Source organism: Microcaecilia unicolor, chromosome 3 (genome assembly GCF_901765095.1).
Source record: "Microcaecilia unicolor chromosome 3, aMicUni1.1, whole genome shotgun sequence".
NCBI lineage: Eukaryota > Metazoa > Chordata > Amphibia > Gymnophiona > Siphonopidae > Microcaecilia > Microcaecilia unicolor.
In genome coordinates this window covers 106,971,787-106,992,947 of record NC_044033.1, presented here as the reverse complement: position 1 = coordinate 106,992,947, position 21,161 = coordinate 106,971,787, and the positions used below count along the sequence as shown (strand labels likewise).

The 21,161-nt window shown below is 44.9% G+C and overlaps 1 protein-coding gene across 1 annotated transcript in view; it reads left to right on the top strand.

The window, feature by feature from the left end:
* DTD1 (D-aminoacyl-tRNA deacylase 1) overlaps window positions 1–21,161 on the top strand; it is a 208,434-nt gene that overhangs the window by 26,355 nt on the left and 160,918 nt on the right. The window contains exon 4 of the mRNA XM_030196233.1: window positions 9,048–9,145. Within this exon, the coding sequence (XP_030052093.1) occupies window positions 9,048–9,145 (98 nt within the window). The remainder of the gene's footprint in view (window positions 1–9,047; window positions 9,146–21,161) is intronic.

Sequence of the window (21,161 nt, the reverse complement as noted above, 5' to 3'; positions counted from 1 at the left end):
TTATAGCCTCCTTTTTAAAAGTTAAATACACTACAGTAGTTTTCTATAAAGTTATCTTGCAAATGATTGCCCATTTTTTAAAATTTATGTTTGTTGATAAGATACAGAGGGCCGTTAGTCAACTGTGAGTTGAACAAATGCTTATTAAGATAACAGCTCCAGCATGAGAAGGTAAACAAAGGGCGTTGTAAAAAAAAAAAAATCTCGCAAATCTGGTATTGGCAGCATTAATTGCACTTGCTCTTTGTTATTTAGTTAAGCCTGTTGAGCAAGATAATTAAGATTAAATGGTTCCTGAAAATAAATATATGAAGCTGTAAAGGAGGCCATATGAAATAGGCTACATAACACATAGGCAGTGTGAAAACATGATGCTGCATGCTATCAGATTATAGGGAGTAGGGGAGAGATAGAGAAGAAGGTAAGTGCAGTGAGAAAGACAAGTAGGACCTAAGCCCCAAAATACTGTTGACTACTGCAAGAAGCAGACTTTGCACATTTGAAGCAGCAATTATGGTAGGCAAGGATAGCAGGGGAGTCACATAAAGATAGTAGTCTGCCTAAGCATCTGATTGTCATGTTTTGATTGGATTACGATTGCTCTTGCAAGTGGGCCCACCACTATTGCACCTTGCACCACATCCTACATTGTAGTGAGGGCTAGATCTAGAGCAGTCCCCAACCCCCAGTTCTAGGACCAGCTGCACCATGAAGCAATCATTTTTGGTAACTGCAAATGTTGCTTCCCTAGCATCTCCTAAAGAGACATTTACCCAATCAGTACTGAAGTAATTGAAATCCTCCATTGTTATTGTGTTCCCAAGTCTGTTAGTTTTCCAAATTTCTTTTCTTGTAGCATTTCAGAGTCTGTCTTCATACTGAGTAGATGGATAGTAGTAAACCCCCACTGCTGTCCTCTTCCCTGTCACACATAGAGTTTCTGTCCATAAAGACTCCTCAGAGCATTTTGTTTTCTGCAGGACTTTTATCCTGTTTGACTCTATGCCATCTTTATCCTCCCTGTCATTTCAATATAATTTTTTTTCAACTTTAAATGTTTTATTGAGTTTCATAATATAAAGCCAACATTGCAATGCAGTGTAATCAAACATACAATTATGCCTTAAGCACTGGACCTGGGCCAGGTAGCTCATGAAATATATAGCTTATTAGTACTCTCCACCGTCACTTTGGTGATGGTCTACTTTCACTTTTTATGCTCCATGGGCGTTACATAATCCTTACATATAAAGTCAAATGTTTCAAACTTTGACCCCAGGCCCCGCATATCATCATGCAACCTTAAACTTACTATTTTACCCACTCTAAGATAACTCCCCCTTCCCGCCCCCCCTCCCTGCACCCATCCCCAGCACTCTCTCATTCCCCCCCCCCCCCCTACTGAACAAGCTCAAATCCTAACAAGTCATTACAGAAGTTGGGCTAAGCATTCTTGAAGTTGGGACCACCCCCTCTTGTGCCGTAACTCTCCATCTCTACGATATGCCGTGAGGCGTTCCATGACTATAAATTGTCCCAGTTTACATTTCCAGTCCCCCATTGACGGGGGATCAGTAGTCCGCCATCTCCGCGCTATAAGACACTTTGCTGCTGCTAGCCCCCATCTCATCAATTTGCTCCTCTCCCAGGAGTTACTCAAATTATGCAGTCCCAGCAAACACACCGATGGACTGCACACCAGTGACTCCCCTATCATAGTTACTAGGGCTTTCATTACTGCATGCCAGAATGGGATCAGTTGTGGACAGGTCCACCAAATATGCACAAAGGAGCCCGTATGCAACCCACATCTCCAACAAAGATCAGAGGCGTTAGGGTACATGCGCTTTAGTCTCTCTGGGGTATAATACCACCTAGTGAGTACCTTGTAAGCATTTTCTTGCACTAATGCTACTACTACTACTACTACTACTATTTAACATTTCTAGAGCGCTACAAAGTGTACGCAGCGCTGTACAAACACAGAAGAAAGACAGTCCCTGCTCAAAGAGCTTACAATCTAATAGACAAAAAGTAAAGCATTTAAATTTAAAATATTTAAGCAGTCAAGCACAAGAGAACAGTCACAGAAGGACTGAAGATGTTGAAGGGTGGTCAGTGTGATTAGGTGTATCTCTGGTTGGAGTAGTGGGAGAAGGTGATAGAAGAATAGAAATGGGTGAGGTAAAAGTAATGAGTGGGTTGATAGGTTATTTAAGACATGTCACTCTAGGGGTGGGTGGGTAGAGGGGTAGGGTGGGCGGGACTAAGTCTAAAGCAGGAGAAGGTATTCTCTGCAGCCTATCTGTGAGATGGAAAATGCTCTCTGAAGCTGCTGCTATAAGTTGTTAGTTTTCTCTCATGTTGATGCCTTTCGGACCTCCCCGCAGATCACCTCCCACTCCCGTTCATTAAAATAGCAATTGAGATCCGCTTCCCATGCCCCCTTAAATCTAAAAGGGGAGGGGTCACTTCCTGTAAAGAATTTATACAGCACGGAGATGGGTCTAGGCACCCTCTGCAACAAGCCCCACAAATTTTCCAAACTTTCCTTCTCTTGTGGACCCTCTCCCTTCCACCCCATTGTTCTCACAAAATGTTGGATTTGCATGTAGGGGAAAATATCACCTTCAGAGAGTCCATACTTGGACCTCAACTCCTCAAAACTCTTCAGCTTTCCCCCCTGCAACATATCTGGAAAACTCAAAAGGCCTACCTGTTCCCATCTCACAAATGTGGCATTATCTCTCCCAGCTCCAAACGTTGGTTTCCATCTCATAGCCGCCTGGGTGGACACCTTATCTCCCTGTCCTCAACTCTTCTGTAGATCCCCCCACATACCCATCAGATGCCTAAGGAATGGATTGTCTATTCCCGCCAGCGCCCCTCCCACTCCCTCAGTAGTCCACAAATAAGTTTTTAAAGCCCTATGTGGGCAGTGCGCTTGTTCCACCTGACTCGCTGGCTTTAGCCTCCCCCGTTCCCAATACAAACCCATCTTAATTTGAGCAGCTATATAGTACCACTCAATCCTTGGCACCGCTCTATCACCCCTCTATATCTCTCCCCATATCACCCGCCCAGATAGTCGAGGATGCTTGCCTCCCAATATAAACTGCAGAATACATTTTTGCAGCTGTCGAAGTGACTGTCTAGGAACCGCCACCGGCAAAGACTGAAACAAGAACAGCAACCTGGGTAATACATTCATCTTTACCTCAGCCATATGTCCCCACCAGGACAGCCACAACCCTTTCCATCTAGAAAGTTCTGTCCAGATTTGATCTACTATTTTACCATAATTAAGTCTGTACACGCAGCTCAGATCTCTAGGGATTTGGATCCCCAGATATCGAATGTGACTCTTAGCCCATTTAAAAGCGAATTTACTTCTCAATCTATTTTCTTTCATCTGGGTTAGGGAGATCCCCAATAATTCACTTTTATCCATGTTTACCCGCAATCCTGCATGTTTCTCGAATTCCCCAAGTACAGCCAACGCTGCCGCCAAAGTCCGCTCTGGCTCTGCCACATAAAGCAGTAAGTCATCAGCTAACAGAGCTATGCGGTGCTCCCTCTTCCCCACCATAATACCCCGGATATCAGGGTGATTATGCAATATAGAAAATAATGGAATAGACATAATCACTACTTTGCTCAGCAAATGCCTTGTGACTCTATAGACACAGGTTTAATTTCACTAGCTTTCAACCTCTTATAACTCTAAAACCTTCCATTCAAACACACAATGAATTGTACTATCTTTAGCTATTGTAGCTGTAAGAAATACACAGATAACAAATTATCTCACTAGCTTTCTATCATGAAGCTTATAAAACGCACAAAATTTCTCAGCAAACCAGTAAAGGGTTAGAGTCACTTTAAAATTCTGTGTCAATACAAAAGAGAAATTATATGGAGCTGGAAATGGATCTGTCAGTCACTAGCAGGTGAAAGAACAGCTAGTGGACATTCAGAGTTTATGGTGTGTACCATGCTGTGTCCTAGGAGGTCCTCTGTCTAGAAGATACCCACCTATTTCCCTGTCTCGGGCAGAAAAATACATAGCTGCCTGATCATAGGTACAAGACTGGGTGCTGGTGAGATATGGCACAATGACATTAGCAGTTCTAGCTCGGAGTTCTATTGGGCTATAAGACAGTCACCCTAACAACACTGGAAGCTTAATTAACATTTTCTATATATAAAGACCCTTTTTATTCTTTCCAGCTCATGTTTGTCAGAAATTATACATGAGAGATCAAGAATGTCTGTCAGGGGGCAAAATAACTCTTTCTGAAAATTTAATGGATAGAAACCAATTTAGACATGGGAGAAATATTGGTGAAAAGACTGTCAGCCGCTCCTCCCGGCCGCGTAATTGTCTCTCTCACTTATCCGTGCTGTCCGCTTCCGACTCCACACTCGTCCGTGCAGTTCGCTCTCACTGCCACACAGTTCCGCTAGCAAGGCGGTGCAACACAGTTCAGCTTGCCAGTCTTTTAAACAAAGTTCAGCTAGTCAGACTTTAAACACAGTTCTGCTAGCCAGGCGTCAAACACCGTTCGGCTAGCCAGACTTTAAACACAGTTCTGCTAGCCAGGCTTCAAACACAGTTCTGCTAGCCCGGCCTTCCAACAAAGTTCAGCTAGTCAGGCTTTGAACACAGTTCGGCTAGCCAGGCTTCCCCACCCCACCCTCTTCAGCAAGGCCTCAAAACAGATCAACTTAGCTAGGCTTTAAACCCAGTTCTGCTAGCCAGGCTTCAAACACAGTTCGGCTAGCCAGGCTTTCCAACAACGCCCTCTTCAGCAAGGCCTCAAAACCGTTCAGCTTAGCTAGGCTTTTTTCCCCAGCACAGCTTAGCCAGACTTTTAAAGATCCACCACCCTCACTTGTCAACACTTTACCTCTTGACAACCACCCGCCGGATCTCTCCTGACTATTATTCTTCTCTGATACTTTGGGCTCCTCTAGAAGTCACTCTTCTTCCCCAGCCACTTCCTCTCCCACCTCCATTTCCTCTTCCACACCTTCTCCCCCTACCTGCTCCAACTCCTCCCATTCCATCCCCTCATTCTCCACCCCTCTCCTCAGCTGATTCCATCTCCCAATCAGCCCGCTCTCCTTTCCTCTCCTGCAGCTCAGGTACTCGTTTGTCCTCCTCTCTCCTATTCTTCCAGGCAGTCTGAAATCTGTGTTCTCTATGCTCCTGCCTCCGCCCCTCCCGCAATGCATTCTGGGATCTGTAGTTTTTCCACTCTGGCTTTTCTCTCTTCCCCTCTGCATTCTGGGCTCTGTGGCTTTTCTGCTTCTCACAAGACACATCAAGTTTGAATATGAGGTAGGTCAGACTGGGGGGTCTACCATGAAACCTACTGACTGAACCATACGGCTTAATGGTTGCTATGTATACTGCCAGCTAATTTCTGTTGCTATGGGACAGTGCACCCTGTGATTAAATTATAACAGCCATCCTTTTAATATATTATCACATTTGGTTTCATTTGATTATTGTTTCCAAACCCACAGAATATTTGGCATTGACCATTCAAACTGCCCCCTCCCCTCTCTCCTTCAGGTCAAAGACATACAGAGAAAACAAACATAGCACATGTGTACACTGAGGAGCTGGACAAAATTCCATACGTCACTTTCTCCACCTGCTGTTGTACACAATTTTATATTGATAGAGAAATGAAATTGCTGTGTTATTGGAGTACTGTTAATTGGTGAAAACTTAAATGTCAAATCTTCTTATATGTTTTCTACGTGGGGAAAATAGGACTTAGAGGCAGATGCACTAAAGCTAAATGAGCCTTTAATGACTCTCCAACGAGGAAAATTTGATCCGTTGCATGCATCAAAGGGCTTTTACCGAGGAAGCCAGCAGCTAACGAAAACGGAATGGAGATGAGCAATTAGTGTGAAAACCCCATTGAAACAACATGCACTAACCTTTTCCGATTGCCTTTACGCAGGAAAAAGGCAGGAAATCTAACGAGAGGTCTGGACCACTCGTTAGGACAGCTCTGTGCCAGGAAAAATCATTAAGTGAAAAAATAAACAAACTTTGAGCCAATCCCAGCGCATTAGCAGAGCTAAAAGCGCTGTGATTGGTCCAAAGGACGTCAGAAAACACATAAATAAATAAAAAAAAAAAAAGGATCGGGAGGGGGCAAGGGCGCTCATCAGGAGCGTCCTGTACGGACGGCCTTGCCCCCCCCCCCCCCGCTGCTCCCCATTGTCCGCCGCTCCCCCCACCCCGAAAAAGCAAAATTCTAGCAGCCCCTGCCCCCTCCCTTCCTCACTACTCTCTCACCTCAGCTCCGCCTCCCGACATCCTCCGTCCTGTGCCCCGCCCCCTTTTGGGGTCGTCGCCGCCATTCCCCTCCTCCATCGGGCCCCCCTCCCTCTTACCGTGCCCATGCAGCGCCTCTGTCCGAAGGCGCTGCACGGGCAAGAAGAAAGCTGATGCCTGCCTTCGCCCAGCTTCGATGGCGCGTCTTTCTCCTGCTGGGCCCGCCCCTGTCTGACGTCAGTAACTACGTAGGTTACTGACGTCAGACAGGGGCGGGCCCAGCAGGAGAAAGACGCGCCATCGAAGCTGGGCGAAGGCAGGCATCAGCTTTCTTCTTGCCCGTGCAGCGCCTTCGGACAGAGGAGAGAGGCGCTGCACAGGCCCGGTAAGAGGGAGGGGGGCCCGATGGAGGAGGGGAATGGCGGCGACGACCCCAAAAGGGGGCGGGGCACAGGACGGAGGATGTCGGGAGGCGGAGCTGAGGTGAGAGAGTAGTGAGGAAGGGAGGGGGGCAGGGGCTGCTTGAATTTTGCTTTTTCGGGGTGGGGGGAGCGGCGGAAAGTGGGGAGCAGCGGGGGGGGCAAGGCCGTCCGTACAGGACGCTCCTGATGAGCGCCTTTGCCCCCTCCCGACCCTTTTTTTTAATTTTTGTTTTGATTTGGGAGCCATGTGCTTGTGATTTGACTGTGTTTTGACTGTTTGTGGCATGCGCAGAGCAGCTAACATAACGCTTGGCTGCTCTGCGCATGATTTGGGGGCCGATTAACGATGTGTATTGTGATTCTTTGATACATTGTACGTTTCAGTACCGATCTCAGCATGTGTGACTTTTTTTTTTGGTGCATTTTTCGTTATTTTAAATTCGTTAGGGACTTTAACGATTTAGATTTTTTTACGTTTGGGTGCTGCATCTGCCCCTTAAAGAGATTAGAAAGACAAAATCAAGAGTGGATCAGCATCCTGTAAAATTTGGATAGAAACAGTAGTGCTGGCAGGTGCTCAAATCGTAAGAATCCTAGGAAAGATTTTGATGTTTTTTTCCTTTTACTTTAGAGCTGCACCTTAGCATGACAGAATTGATTTGCTCCTGTGCTCTTTGCCAGCACAGTCTGGCAGTTCATGTGTAGAAAACCCTTCTGGGCTCTTTCTATAGGCTGTAATTTGTCGTGGGTGGCAAAGTGTTTGAGCAGCTTGCGAAAGAATTCTAATCCTCCGTCATGTTTGATTGCGTCGAGGCCATCTATCTCCCTGTGAGGCCCCATTTATGATCTGGTCTCCCACGAGCTTATATATTGAGTAAAAGGCAGGGTGCAAAGACTTTGTCTTCGTCCTTTTGTTGCCAGGATGCTCTTTTTTTGGCGGTTATTTATTTTATTATTACTTGGAGATTGTTTTATTTTCCGTTGTCATTAATATAATTCAGGGGTTGAATTAACAGCCCAATTAGAGTGGTGATGCTGCCATAGAAAGTATCTTACTGTTTAAAGGGCTGTCAGAGCTGTGAAGAAAGGAACAATGTGGGCTGCTGTGGGACACAAGGCTTTGTGTTTTTCATTTGCCGCTGAATGGAAGTATACATAGGTTTTTGTGTATACTCTCCAGAAAGCCTTTTTGTTTCTATGTGTGGTACAGGAGATTGCTGTGTTTAATCTGTCTGTTCTGACGTCAGTATCTCCCAAATAGTGCAGTGCCAGAAATGAATATGAGAGTGTACTGTGCCAGCAAGGTGGCCTCAGAACAGAGACCATATGCTTTGAGTTCTCTTTATATTCCCACCTCAGCTCTAGTTTGTCGTAATACATATAGTTGAACTCTGGGAGCTTCTGTGTGCTTTACAACCTATCAAACTGAAAGGAAATATCTTTAACATCATTCTGGGAACTTAAATGGAACTGCCCCCTTGAGTTACGGAAGTGGTTGTACTATGGTGAGCCCATTTGACACCAGGAAGGATCGCCAGCTCTTGCTGGGGGTCTAAAGGTTGTGGGCTCAATTCATACTCAGAAGTTTGGGCTTCCGCTTTGCAAATAGCAGCTGACTCTCAGGTTTTCCTGAGTATCTGCTACTGTGAATATGAATATTCAGCTGCTATTTGTGTTGTTGTGAAATGCTGAAGAACTTGTTCAGAATGGTTTTGGTGGGGGGAGGGGAACCCTCCTATATTTTCCATTTAGACACACAGCTTTTATTCACCTCTCCGAAGCCTCAGTTCTGAATAATTTACCCCTTTATGGAGCAGGAATAACCCTAGATAGCCTCCCTTTTGTCCACATAATTTCTATTACTTTCTGTGAGAGGAGAAATATACATATTTTTTTCTCTCAGGCCTTTCCCCCTCATTCTCTGGAAAGAGTTGGATACATCAATTTTCTATTCTTGTATAAGATGGAAAAGTAGTCGGTACAAGCAAAATATAATTTTTATTTCGCTGTTGGGTAGGAAGATCTACTAGTAACTGCCTAGACATAAGTTGCAGGAAAGCCAGGTGAGGTGCACCCCTTTCACCAACCCCAAGAATCCAAAAAACTGACTTCACATGAATACCTTTTACCTTACTTGGAGGGAGGAGTGCAAGGCACAAGGATGTTTTTGCTGAATGTTTTCCTAATGTAGTCCACCATTCCCATCCAAAACTTGTGGCTGTTCCAATAGTGATCCTGATAGATGAGACACAAATCTTGCATTTCTTATGATCATTCTTGGAAGCTCCTTCCCTTTTTTTAAAGCACTGTCCAATTATTTTCAGATGGCAGGTTTGGAGCGTACATGCAGGTGAACATCCAGAACGATGGTCCAGTGACTATAGAACTGGAATCACCCACTTCCATGGCTGATCCAAAACAGGTATGTTACCAAAATGCTTGGGCTAGGAAGCAAGAAGAGTGCAGTCATTAGCTATGACCCAGTGGCCCAGTTTCAGGAGGGAGACTTTGGGGGTAGTTCTTGAACAGGGTGCCTAGAATTAGGCATCCAGAGGGTGTGCGGCAGGTGCCTACTTTCCTTTATAGAATACTAGTGTAACTGGGTACTAATGGGCCTAATGTTTAGGCGTAAGCAGTGACACTAGTCATAGAACTGTGATAAGTGTGAACACCTAAGTGCAGAAGGGACGTGTTTAACTTACGGTATTTTGTAAGTTTTATACATGTAAGTGGGAGGTCTGCCTTTGTCTCCGTACATGCTCCGCCACTTTGTACTTCCCCCCTTGTAAATACGCACTATACCCCAGATTCTGTACGTGACACCCAGATTTGCGCAACCAAGAGGCATGCACCATCTTAATTGAATAACGACTATCAATAATTGGGTGCTAACAACCAATTTTTGATAATTGGAGCTCATTAAAATTTGCACACGCATCTATTCTATAAGGCACGGCACCTAACTGTAAAAGCATGTCACTCAAAAGGGGGTGCGGCCATGGGCGTTCTGAAAAGTCGAACGACTATTTACAGAATACGGCCTCTGCGCCCCTAAGTTGGGCACCAGCATTTACACCAGGTTTCAGCAGGCCTAAGTCTGGCGCCTAAACTTAGGCCTAATCGACGCTAAGCACAATTCTATAAAGAGTGAATGCCCTTTATAGAAACATACTTAGCACCAATTTTTTCCGATGCTAAATTTTGAACACTATTTACTGTATCCAGCCCTATGTAAGTTAAGTGGGTGTTTGCAGGATCCCAGTTTTGCGGCATGACACGTATGTATGTGCTGGTATTCTAAATGTGCATATTGCATGCATAAATGTTAGTGCTTAGATTATAGAATTGCCTTTGTGGTCACTTCTACATTTTAACTTCCCAATGGTATATGTAGTCCCTGCTTGTACCCACTGAAGTCCTTGGTGCTTGTCCTGTAATACCTCAGGGTAGGGGGCTGTTAGAAATCCAGGACTGGCCTATAAGCTCCCTCCTGGAACTGGGTAACTTGGTAGATCTGGGTAATGTTGCTTGTTGCTCCTACACAGGGATTTGGGTGTTTGACTGATATTTGGTTCCTGGGTATGGTGATATATAGCTTGTGTATATAAAATGTCGCCCTTTGCTATTGGATCTACATTTGTTCTGTGTGTTTTAACGGTGTGTACAATTTTAACAGATTCCTCATCCCTGTTGAATGGTAATCTGAGTGCTCTGTTTTAGTTTTGTAAGGGTGCTGTTTGGTAGTCATGACACCAGATGGGAGTAAAGCACCATGGCATTAACAGCTGTCGCAGTGCATTGTGAGTGATTGATTGTCAGTCCACGTTTTTGCATTTCCACAGTGCTTTGGAGTACCAAGAGGTTTACCTTTGTGAAACCTCCTCAAAACCTGAAAGGGAGGGTATTGCAGTCTGACAGAAGAGGGCTTGTTAATAACTTCATGAAAACAGAATGCTTCAGTAGAGTGGAGCAGAACCAGTGCGAGTCTCTTGGTAAACTGATAGCAGAGAGAGCCAAAAGCTCCTGCATAAAAAGCTGGTAGCTCACCTTTTGAGAGGTAAGGGTGAATGTCAAAAAAGAGAGAGAACTTTTAAGGAATGTCTCCCAAATGGGACGCTTTCTTAATTGCTAGCTTTATAAATAGGACAGGAATCCAGAAGGGAAGGTTTTTCATCTGCATGGATCATCAAATATAAGTGAAATTAGGTCATAAAACCTTCGTGTGGGAGGCTGAAGCCAGTAAAGTCGGACAAACCTGAGAGCATTAAGAGGAAGTAGCCCCTTTCCTGTAGGAGTTAAGTAGCTGAACATTTGTGTGGGAAGTGCAGAGCCTATCTGAATGATGATGAGCTTCCTGGGCTCTATGCCTTTCACCTGCCCTTCTGATTTCAAGGATTTATACTATTAAACCAGATCGATATTCAAAAGGGTTTAACCAGGCAGGAGAGGCTTTTGCCATTTAAACCCCACTGAGCTTAGCATCTGGCAATATTCAGCGGCACTTAAGTGGGTCGTGCCTCTGAATATTGCCTGTGACCTCACTGTCTGGTTAGTGAGAGAGTAGTCTGGGGGCAGAGCCAGTACTTAACCATTTAGTGGTGATATTCAGTCTGCTAACCAGTTAAGTAAGTGGATAACAATCCATTGACTTCTACCTGCTAGTATCATCCATTATCTTTTCCTTTAATGTTTTTGGTCTTGTGCATTACACCGGTGGTCTCTAATTGTTCTCATGCCTCACGCTAACATCGGCTTTTGTCTCCCTAGAATGTAAACCGCACTGAACCCTGGAATTGGGGGTATTAGTGGTATAGAAGAATCGATTTGATTTTATAAAGTTAGGACAGCAAAAAGGCTGTTCTGACTTTATCCACCAAGCTAACCGTGTACTGGTCTGAATATTGGCTGTTATGTGCCTGGACATGGGTGTGGGATCAAATTCAGCAATGGACTGGGTGTGACTGGAGAACTGAAGGGAAAGCCATTTTGTTGGGCATAGGTTTTGTAGAAATAGCTGATGAGTCCATGACATTGCTAACACATACTTTTGTTGTTGGCTGCTAAAATGGCGATTGTGAGGGAATGGAAATCGCCAATAATTCTGATGTTAAAAAGATGTTTAGATATCTGTATTGAATTACAGAGTTTTGAGTATATGACAGCATTGTTAAAGGTGTTCAGGGATAACTTTGAAAAAAAAAATGGTTACCTGTCTCTTTATAGTCTATGAAGGTCTATGCACTAGACATTGTGGGTGCAGTATATATATTTGTTTGCTACAAGACCTAGAGTATAAGACAGAGGGATATTATTATTATTGTTGTTGTTTACTTGCATTTTATATTCTTTTTCTCACTGATATTACAGACACAGAACACCTTCCTCTTAGTTGGTGAATAGTTATAGGGGGATGGAGAGGGGATGGGGGTTGAGTATGATTTTGCAGGGTTTTATTTGTATCTTTTCCCTTCCGTCGTAGTTTTGTAACTTAAGAGTTCCAGTCAGGAGACATGGGAAGTGTTGGTATGATATCTGCTGCATATGCTGAGATTGTATTTGGGTCTGAGTTGTTCACTTCTGTGTTTGGAATCCTTTGTAAAATGTACTGAAGAAATAGATTAAGTTTGAAAAAAAAATCCGGGCTCAGTTCAGCCTGTGGCTGTAAGTTGCTTAAAAACTGCTGACTGCCGCTGGCTGAATATTTCCAACTGTGTTTATGCTAGTGTAGTGAAGGCTAGGGGAAAAGAGAATAGAAGTGTCTGACCATGTAGCCTGTGTCTTCATGTTTTTCTTTGCCCCTAGCGGCCTTCCCATGATATGCTGGTTGCCCTGAAATCTGATGCACAATTTCAGAGCACAGGAAAATGTGATTTGCACAGGAGAGAGGAAGGAATATTGCTGAAGACAGAAATGAGAGCTAGGTTAAGCCTGGCAATAGAAAAAGCAGTTTAGCATTTGGTGTAACCTTTGCCATTTTCTGTTGGATGACAGCTGGTGCTGGGTTCTAATCAAAGCAAATGTAGACATGCTCATTGTATAGTCTGGCGCACATCTGTGTTGTGGCTCATACTAAACATTTTGAGCCTTCACTCCATTTTTATTGTTGTTACCCTGTTCCAGAAAACACTCAGCCAACTGTACCAGGTGTTAGTAGTTGTGGCAAATACCAGGAGCTGAACTTGGACCTGGTCAGGGTTACACAGTTAAACTAACCGTGTTCACTAGTCCCAAAGCTAGGTGAAGGAAAATGATGCTAAAAGTTCAGGATTTTCCAGAAAATAGAGGCTGAAACCAGTTTGTTGATAACAAAATGTATTTTGTTTGGCACTTGGATGTATTAGGCAACTATTATTTACTTAGAAATGTATTAATTGTAATCTAACATGAGATGCAATTTTTCTAAATTTGTGAATTCAGCTGAACTCTTACGGTTGTTTTTAATCATGGTGTAATTTTACAAACATTCGGCGGAGAGCAAGAACATCATGGCAGAACAACGCAGCTTATCAGATAAGTTTCCTCTTTCTTTGTAAATCCACCTTACATTTTTTACTTTGTTTTAAAATTTAAAACTCCATCCCTAAATGAGAATTGATTCCTGGTGTTTTCTTTCCTTTCAGATCCCGTGTCCCAACCTGAACCTGTCCTAGCCCAGTTTCCCTAACAAAGTCCTTTTTCCTCAGTGAATGTGTAGTGGTGCAATTTTCACTTAGCTGTGGCTTTCTTTTGGCTCTGGGTCTTTGGTCTCTCTTGTGAAGGGGCCCTTGGTCAGCAGCAATAATCTTCTGGAGGATGAAGTGCTACTAGCTTGACTGTACTGAAATCAAAGGAGGCAAAACCCTCACTCTATTTTAAATCGGTGAACTCTATCTGGGTTTTATATTTAATGAACTGTGGCCTTGCTAAATCAAGAAATAAAATTATAATTGTGGAACCTGACGTCCAAAGAATGATGCTGTATACATTTCTCTAATCTACTGAAGAGCACAGGTTCTTTCTCAGCACGTACCCTCTTGCAGCTTCCACACACACACTGTCACGTTCCTCACCTCGATGAGGACGCTCCCGTGACGCGGCGCGCCATCCATATTGGCGGGTCCGGCGCTCCGGCGGTCTCCTGCCTGCTTATAATGCTCCGGGACCTCTTCTGCCTTTCCTGCTACGCGGAGTGTCGGCCATCTTGGCTGGTCCGACACTCCGGGAATTCCCATGGCCACAGACCGCCGAGTTCGTCGCTCCGCCTCCTGCTCTTCGGGATTGGACCCAACTCCTTCTCCTTTGGCTAGCCAGCCAATGAGAGGCTCGCTGTGTCAGCTGTTGCTGTTTGAGTCGGCTCCACCTTCTGCTTCGACTAGTCAGCCAATGGAAGGCTCTTCCTACCAGCTGATCCTGTTCTGACCCTGATGGTGGGGGCTATTTCTAGAGCAGCTTCACTGCACGGTCTTGCTTCGGCTTCTACTTTGGTAGAGGGTGTGTGTCTTCGTGACCTGTCTTCTGCTATTGCCTGACCTGACCTTTGCTGACTTCAGATTCTTCTTTGCCTGCCGCCTGCCTTGACCACTGCCTGACTTCGGATTCGTCTTTGCTTGCTGCCTGCCTCAGTTGCAGCATACTCTCACCATGTTCCACGACATTTGGAAGAAAGTTCAGGGCCACCTCCAGCGGGCTGCAGCCAGGTCCAAACACTTTTTTGATCTAAGGAGACAGGCAGCGCCTACCTTCCAACCGGGGCAAAAGGTCTGGCTTAGCATGAAACATCTGAGGCTCCGGCTGCCTTCTCTCAAGTTTGCCCCCTGATTCATTGGACCTTTTTCTGTTCAGTCCCGGGTGGGGGCTGTTACTTATCGGCTCCGATTGCCTAGCACTCTCTGAATCCACAATGCATTCCATGTATCCTTGCTTAAACCCTTCCTCACCTCCAAATGGCATCTGGAACCTAAGAGAGAAGCATTACCCGAAACCAAACCAGATCTGGAGTACGAGGTGGAGGAGATTTTGGATTCTAGATGCCGGGGGACGCAACTACAGTACCTATTGTCATGGAAACACTTTGGGCCAGAGGACAATTCCTGGGAGCCAGCAAAAAACGTCCATGCACCAGAACTGGTCCAGGACTTCCATACTCGGTATCCCTCGAAGCCGGGACCGGGACGGAGAGGGGTCTTCCTGGGAGGGTACTGTCACGTTCCTCATCTCGATGAGGACGCTCCCGCAAAGCAGAGCACCGGCCATGTTGGCAGGTCCGGCACTCCGGCGGTCTCCTGCCTGCTCATGATGCTCCGGGACCTCCTCTGCCTTCCTGCTCTTCTGCCTTTCCTGCTACGCGGAGTGTCGGCCATCTTGGCTGGTCCGACGCTCCGGGAATTCCCCCGGCCACTCAGGCCGCCGAGTTTGTTGCTTCACCTCCTGCTCTTCGGGATTGGACCCAACTCCTCCTCCTTCGGCTAGCCAGCCAATGAGAGGCTTGCTCTGTCAGCTGTTGCTGTTTGATCTGGCTCCACCTTCTGCTTCGACTAGTCAGCCAATGGGAGGCTCTTTCTACCAGCTGATCCTGTTCTGTCCCTGATGGTGGGTGCTATTTCTAGAGCAGCTTCACTGCACGGTCTTGCTTCGGCTTCTACTTTGGTAGAGGGTGTGTGTCTTCGTGACCTGTCTTGTTCTGCTATTGCCTGACCTGACCTTTGCTGACTTCAGATTCTTCTTTGCCTGCCGCCTGCCTTGACCACTGCCTGACTTCAGATTCTTCTTTGCCTGCCGCCTGCCTTGACCACTGCCTGACTTCAGATTCTTCTTTGCCTGCCGCCTGCCTTGACCACTGCCTGACTTCAGATTCTTCTTTGCCTGCCGCCTGCCTTGACCACTGCCTGACTTTGGATTCTTCTTTGCCTGCCGCCTACCTTGACCACTGCCTGACTTCAGATTCGTTTTTGCTTGCTGCTTGCCTCCTCCGCTGCCAGTGTCCTGACCAGTCCTTTCTCAAGGCCTGACTCCGATTCCTGCCGCGTCTGGAAGTCCTGCCGGCCGCCTGCACCTGGGGGCTCAACCCTCGGGGAACGGCGATTGTCACAGGTGAAGCTTTGGGAATTGTTTGGCCGCCAGTGGAGCAGGGGATTCCCGCTGGTGCTTTGCACAGCACAAGGACTCACAGAAACACACACACACACATTCAAAACACTATCCTAGGCTTACTCACAGACCCACTCTTCTCACAATTTTCACAGGGAACAACCAAAATTATTTGACAGCTGTTCCAGCTTCTTTTAGTGTTTACTCGGATTAAATGGCTCTTGTACAGACAACCATACAGCAGTCACCCTTCAGACAAAATTCAGTCACGCTGGACGTGTTCTAAAAAAATTCCTAAATATAGTTAAATCACTGTTATTATGTTTTTCTAGAACACATTTTAGTTGGTTTCACTACTCCCAACACCAAGGGCTCTCTCACCTAACAGACATTACAAAACAAGTCTGTTTACCTCAGACACAGGGTTGCCAGGTGGAAAATTTTTTTCCCACCCAATTCAGCCTAAAAACAGGCCAAACCCCGCCCCTGACACCCCCACCCCCGCGTCATCACCCCCGCCCCGCCGTCATCGGCCCCGCCTCCCCCGTCATCGGCCCCGCCCAAAACGTCACTAACCCCGCCCATAACGTCACTAACCCCGCCCCCCCGCGGCCGAAAAAACCGCCCAAAAACCGCCCTGAAGCCCAAAAAGCAGCCCAAAAAACCGCAACCCGCCGCGGGCAAAATTTTCCCGCGGCGGGTCGCAGAAAACCGTAAACTGCCCACCTGGCAACACTGCTCAGACACCTCAGCTCTTCTGAGCAACTGCCAGGCAAACCGTTTCTCTGACAACAGAGTCTCAGCTATCGTCAGCTGACCCTTCCCAGCCAATCAGACACTCCCTAATGGAACTTTCAGGTTTTTTTTTTCTGTATGTGGAACACATTCTAAATAAGAAATATCTCCATTTTGAAAACCTCAATTCCCACAGACATTTTGGGAATTTTAGAGTTTTTACTAATTTTATCATAAAAATCACAACATATTTCAATAAAAACTATCCCTAAGTCCAAATCCAACTCATATTATCCACACCATTTTTTTTTACAGATTTTAAAATACATGTACTAGTGAATGTTATACATTTTTTTACATATAAATGGTTCAAATTTATTTGAAAACCTTTGACATCACTCTTTAAAAAATAAAAAGTTCCCACTACGACTATTGTCGATGGGAGCCAAAAATAAATGCACAAAGCCCATCTTTTCTCTCTAAACCTAAACATGGAAATTAACTAAATTAATGTTTTAAGGACCCAGACCACTATAACCCACCTCTTGGGAACCCCTAAAGACCTCTACCATCAAAGACCCCTACCCGGCTCCAAAATTCATATTTTAAAAATAAAATAATTGAGCAGGAGGCCCAAGGGACTTCTTAACTTGATCCCCATATGCTCCTCAGGTAGCCACCATCCCTGGATCCAATCTAGATGGACCCATTGCAGCAGCTACTCACGAAGAACCAGGGGAACTCACCAGGCTTCATCTAAGACCTAATCAGATCTCCAGTCCATAAAACTTGTGCACGTGTCAGAGCTCTACCATGCAGGCTCAGACTGGACATTTTCCTGAGCTCCACTGCCTTCCTCATTCTGGCTTCGGACAGTGTTGCTGCAAGATGCGCCTGCTGCGGCTCTGCTCCAATGACTCCCAGAGAAGGACTTCCCACTGCCCACCAATACTGACAGTGTCTCTGGGACAGCCTCTCCACCCTGGGACAACCCCAGACCAGGTATAAATTTTAAAATATATATTTAACCTTGGGTTACATTATTGTAATTCCTTTATCAGTGTTACCATGTCATAGCTGGGTAAACTGGGAGAGAGGGAGATAGTCTCTTACCCTGGGTCACAGAACATTGGTAGACTTAGTTCTGACTTACTATCGGGACATTGTGGTACCCTATACTCTTGGACTGTAAACACCAGTCCGTGCTGTTTCCTTTTACAGTTTGACATTTTGGTGGTATTGATTTGTTTATTATTTTTAATGAAGCTCCATTTTTCGGCTTGGGCAGCTGAGATCCCCTGTTCTCTGTGAGCTGGAGGAAAAGCCTCTTGAGTCTGAAACCACCATTGCTTTCTTGAATCCTCACTGGGAGTTGTGTGCATCAGGTTTGTAAACCCATGTTTCTTGTGCAGCTACATATAGCATGTGTCTGCTGCTGAGAGAGACCTGCTGTGATTTTTACACAGCATGCCAAAGTGCTTTGCAGATTTGAGATTTAATGGTTAGCACTTTCAATATCAAGCAGCGACCACCCTTTCTGTGTTAATCAGGAAATGATCTATAGTCTGCAGGTGGACAATAAAAGCAGGGGTGGGAGAGGGGAGGGGTCTGCTGTAGGTGCAAGAAGTTATTAATTTGCCTCTGTAGGGAGTGTTGTCTAAAATAGATATATTTTCTGGAAATGCAAAGTGGACCTTGGCAGTGCAAGAATTCTGTGGTTGGTATGTGCACTGAGATTCGGTCATTTGTCTTTCTGTGTCCTTGTTTATCTCAGCAGCATGCTTGTCCAGAATGTGAGACCTCTGGGTTTCAGTTCTACAAACTTTGGAGGTCACTAGCAAATTAAACGCTGGAAACTTATTTTGTTTTGATTTTTTAGTGCTGTGTGATTTGTGTAGTCGCTGTTTGGTTTCTTATGGCAGAACTCAATTTAGATTTTGTTGTTTTTTAAAATTTTTATTTCAACATTTGTAACTTGCCTACTTACTAGGCGGGGAACAAGTTACATATAAATGCATAAAAACATAACAAAATAAACAATACATTGAAACAAAACAGAATCATTTTATTGTTACATAAAAAGAAAAAGTTTTCAGCTGCTTCATAACACCACCAGGACTTGGTGTAACATGAAATTATTTAAATACTAAAATATGATCGTAATGTGGAACAGGGTGGGGGAGGGAGGTTCCTAGGGTGGTCTCAAATCATAGAATTGAGTTGGATGTGGTTAACAGCTCCTTATATCTAAAATGGTTTAACTATATAGATGATGGGGGGGGGGGTGGGAAGGGGTTTGTTTAGGGAATAAGTGGGAACATTTTTGAGTTCTTTTCCCTCATGACTGCGGTTGAATTATTGTTGCTGGTAGGCTTGAGATGTTGTGTCTTACATAAGGAGGGGAGGTGGGGCTGGGGTGACAGAGAGGGTGGGGGGGGGGGGAACTGTTAAAATAGTTGATGACAGATCTAGGCATTGTTTCTTTCATTTATATGTTATGATTTTGGCATTCTGTATCTGCTGGATCTTGGCTGTACTCTATGCAATTGTCATTAATAAAAATGTTGAACTCTAAATACCAGAATATGCTTTTGCAAATAAAAACGCCTTCAACTGCTTCTTAAAACTACCAAGTCACCACATGACACAGTTGACTTTGTGAAGGTACAATCAATTAAGCAGTTTCCTAATCTTACCACTGGACCCGCTGTTGTAAAATTGTTCTTCATGGTGAAGTTTAGTGCTCATTTGTGGGCTGTGTTTAGTGCACAGGCAGATTCTTAGAGAATTAACAGTTCTGACATGCCGTATGAGGCTAGGTGACACTGTAGTTTGCAGAGAGCTGTTTAGAGTGCCCCCACGAGGGTAAGTGTGAGACATGCAGGGGCACTGGGCTGAATTTGGGGAGGGGAGCCCACTTTCAGACTATTCACCTGCTTCAGATGGCCACAAGGGGCCCCAGGCCAATTGGGCCTGGCTGTTACCCCCTAATGCAGGACCACAAACAGTCTGTCCTCATGGATTCAGTACAGTTACTTATTTCTGTTTTCATTTATTGGGGATCTTTGCAAAAGGCACCTAGGGCTCAATATTTAGTGCTATTTAACCAGCCAGGAATGGCTCCTGGTCAGTTAAATAGCTCCTAGCCGGCTAAGCGCTAATATTCAGCGCAAGATAGCTGGTTATCTCTGCTGAATATTAGCACTTAGTGGCTAACTTCTAACCCCCGGATTCTATATAGCGCGCCTAGAGATCGCTGCCGAAATCTGCGCAAATTCTAAAACAATGCGTGTAATTTAACAAGCTAATGAGTGCTGATAACAACACTTAAGCACTAATTGGCACCAATTAGAATTTAGGCGTACAACTTGCTAAGCATATTCTGTAACGATGTGTGCCGAACTTCTGATACGTGTAGGCAAAAAGGGGTGTGGTTGTGGGTGGGGAAATGAGCATTTTGTAGGTGTTCCGAAATTTACGCACCTAGTTATAGGCCCAGTGCGCCTAAATCTACATGCTGGGATTTACACCACGCTTTCATAGGTGTAAATGGATGCAAGTAGATTTAGGCGCTGAAATATCAACTAAGCATATTCTATAATTGTCGCCTAAATCTAGGCACTGGTTATAGAATATGCTTAGTGGGCACTGATTTCAGTGCCAAGTTTTTAGGCGCCATATATAGAATCTCCCCATACCGGCTATGTCATGTGACTTAGTCGGCTAAGTGCGAATATTCAGCACTAAACGGCTAAATTGAATGGCTAAGATAGTCGCTTAAACAGGTGACTTATTTTTAACCGCTATTAACTTAACCGGCTAGCACTGAATATTCACTTAGCTGGTTAAGTTGCCCTGACCAAAACTGAAACTGGATATTCAATGCTAGTCGCTGGATGCAGCCCGGCATTGAATATCCGGGGTCAGCGCCTGTGGCGGTGGCTAACCGCACTGCCTGCTGCCAGTTGAATATTGGGAGGAGGGGTGATCAGTGAGCAAAACTTCCTCAGGAGCATTTATAAGCAAATAGGGCAGTTTATTGTCCTCACATTGTGTAGTAGATGAAGTAGACCAAAAATCATTTCTTCCCTCTTTTTTCTTTTTTTGTTTTGTTTGATGTAGTGAATAGGAAAGTGAAGTGAAAAGATGGCGTTGTACAGAGACTTCTAAGGTGTTCGTACGCATTTATAACTTAATTCTGAAAAAGAACTTAAGCACTTAACTGTGTAGTGATAATTAGGCACAGTAAAGGGGTAGATAAAATTGTTTTATGTTAGGGGTTCCCAAACCTGTCCTCGGGGAATCCTGGCCAGTCAGGTTTTCAGGATATTCACAAATGAATATGCATATGAGAGATTTGTATTCCAAGGAGGCAGGGTATACAAATTGATCTCATGTGTATTCATTGTGAATATCCTGAAAACCTGACAGACTGGGGTTTCCCCAGGACATGTTTTGGAATCACTGTTTTCTGTGCTGACTTCACATAACACTGTGGGATAGATGCTAGACCAGCTTGTGGGGGGGGGGGGGGGGGGTGGGAGAAGAAGAAAGAGAGAGACAGGGAGAAGAAATGGGGAAAGAAGATGCTGGATGGAAGAGAAGGGGAGAGATGTTTGAGATCTATGAGGGAGCCT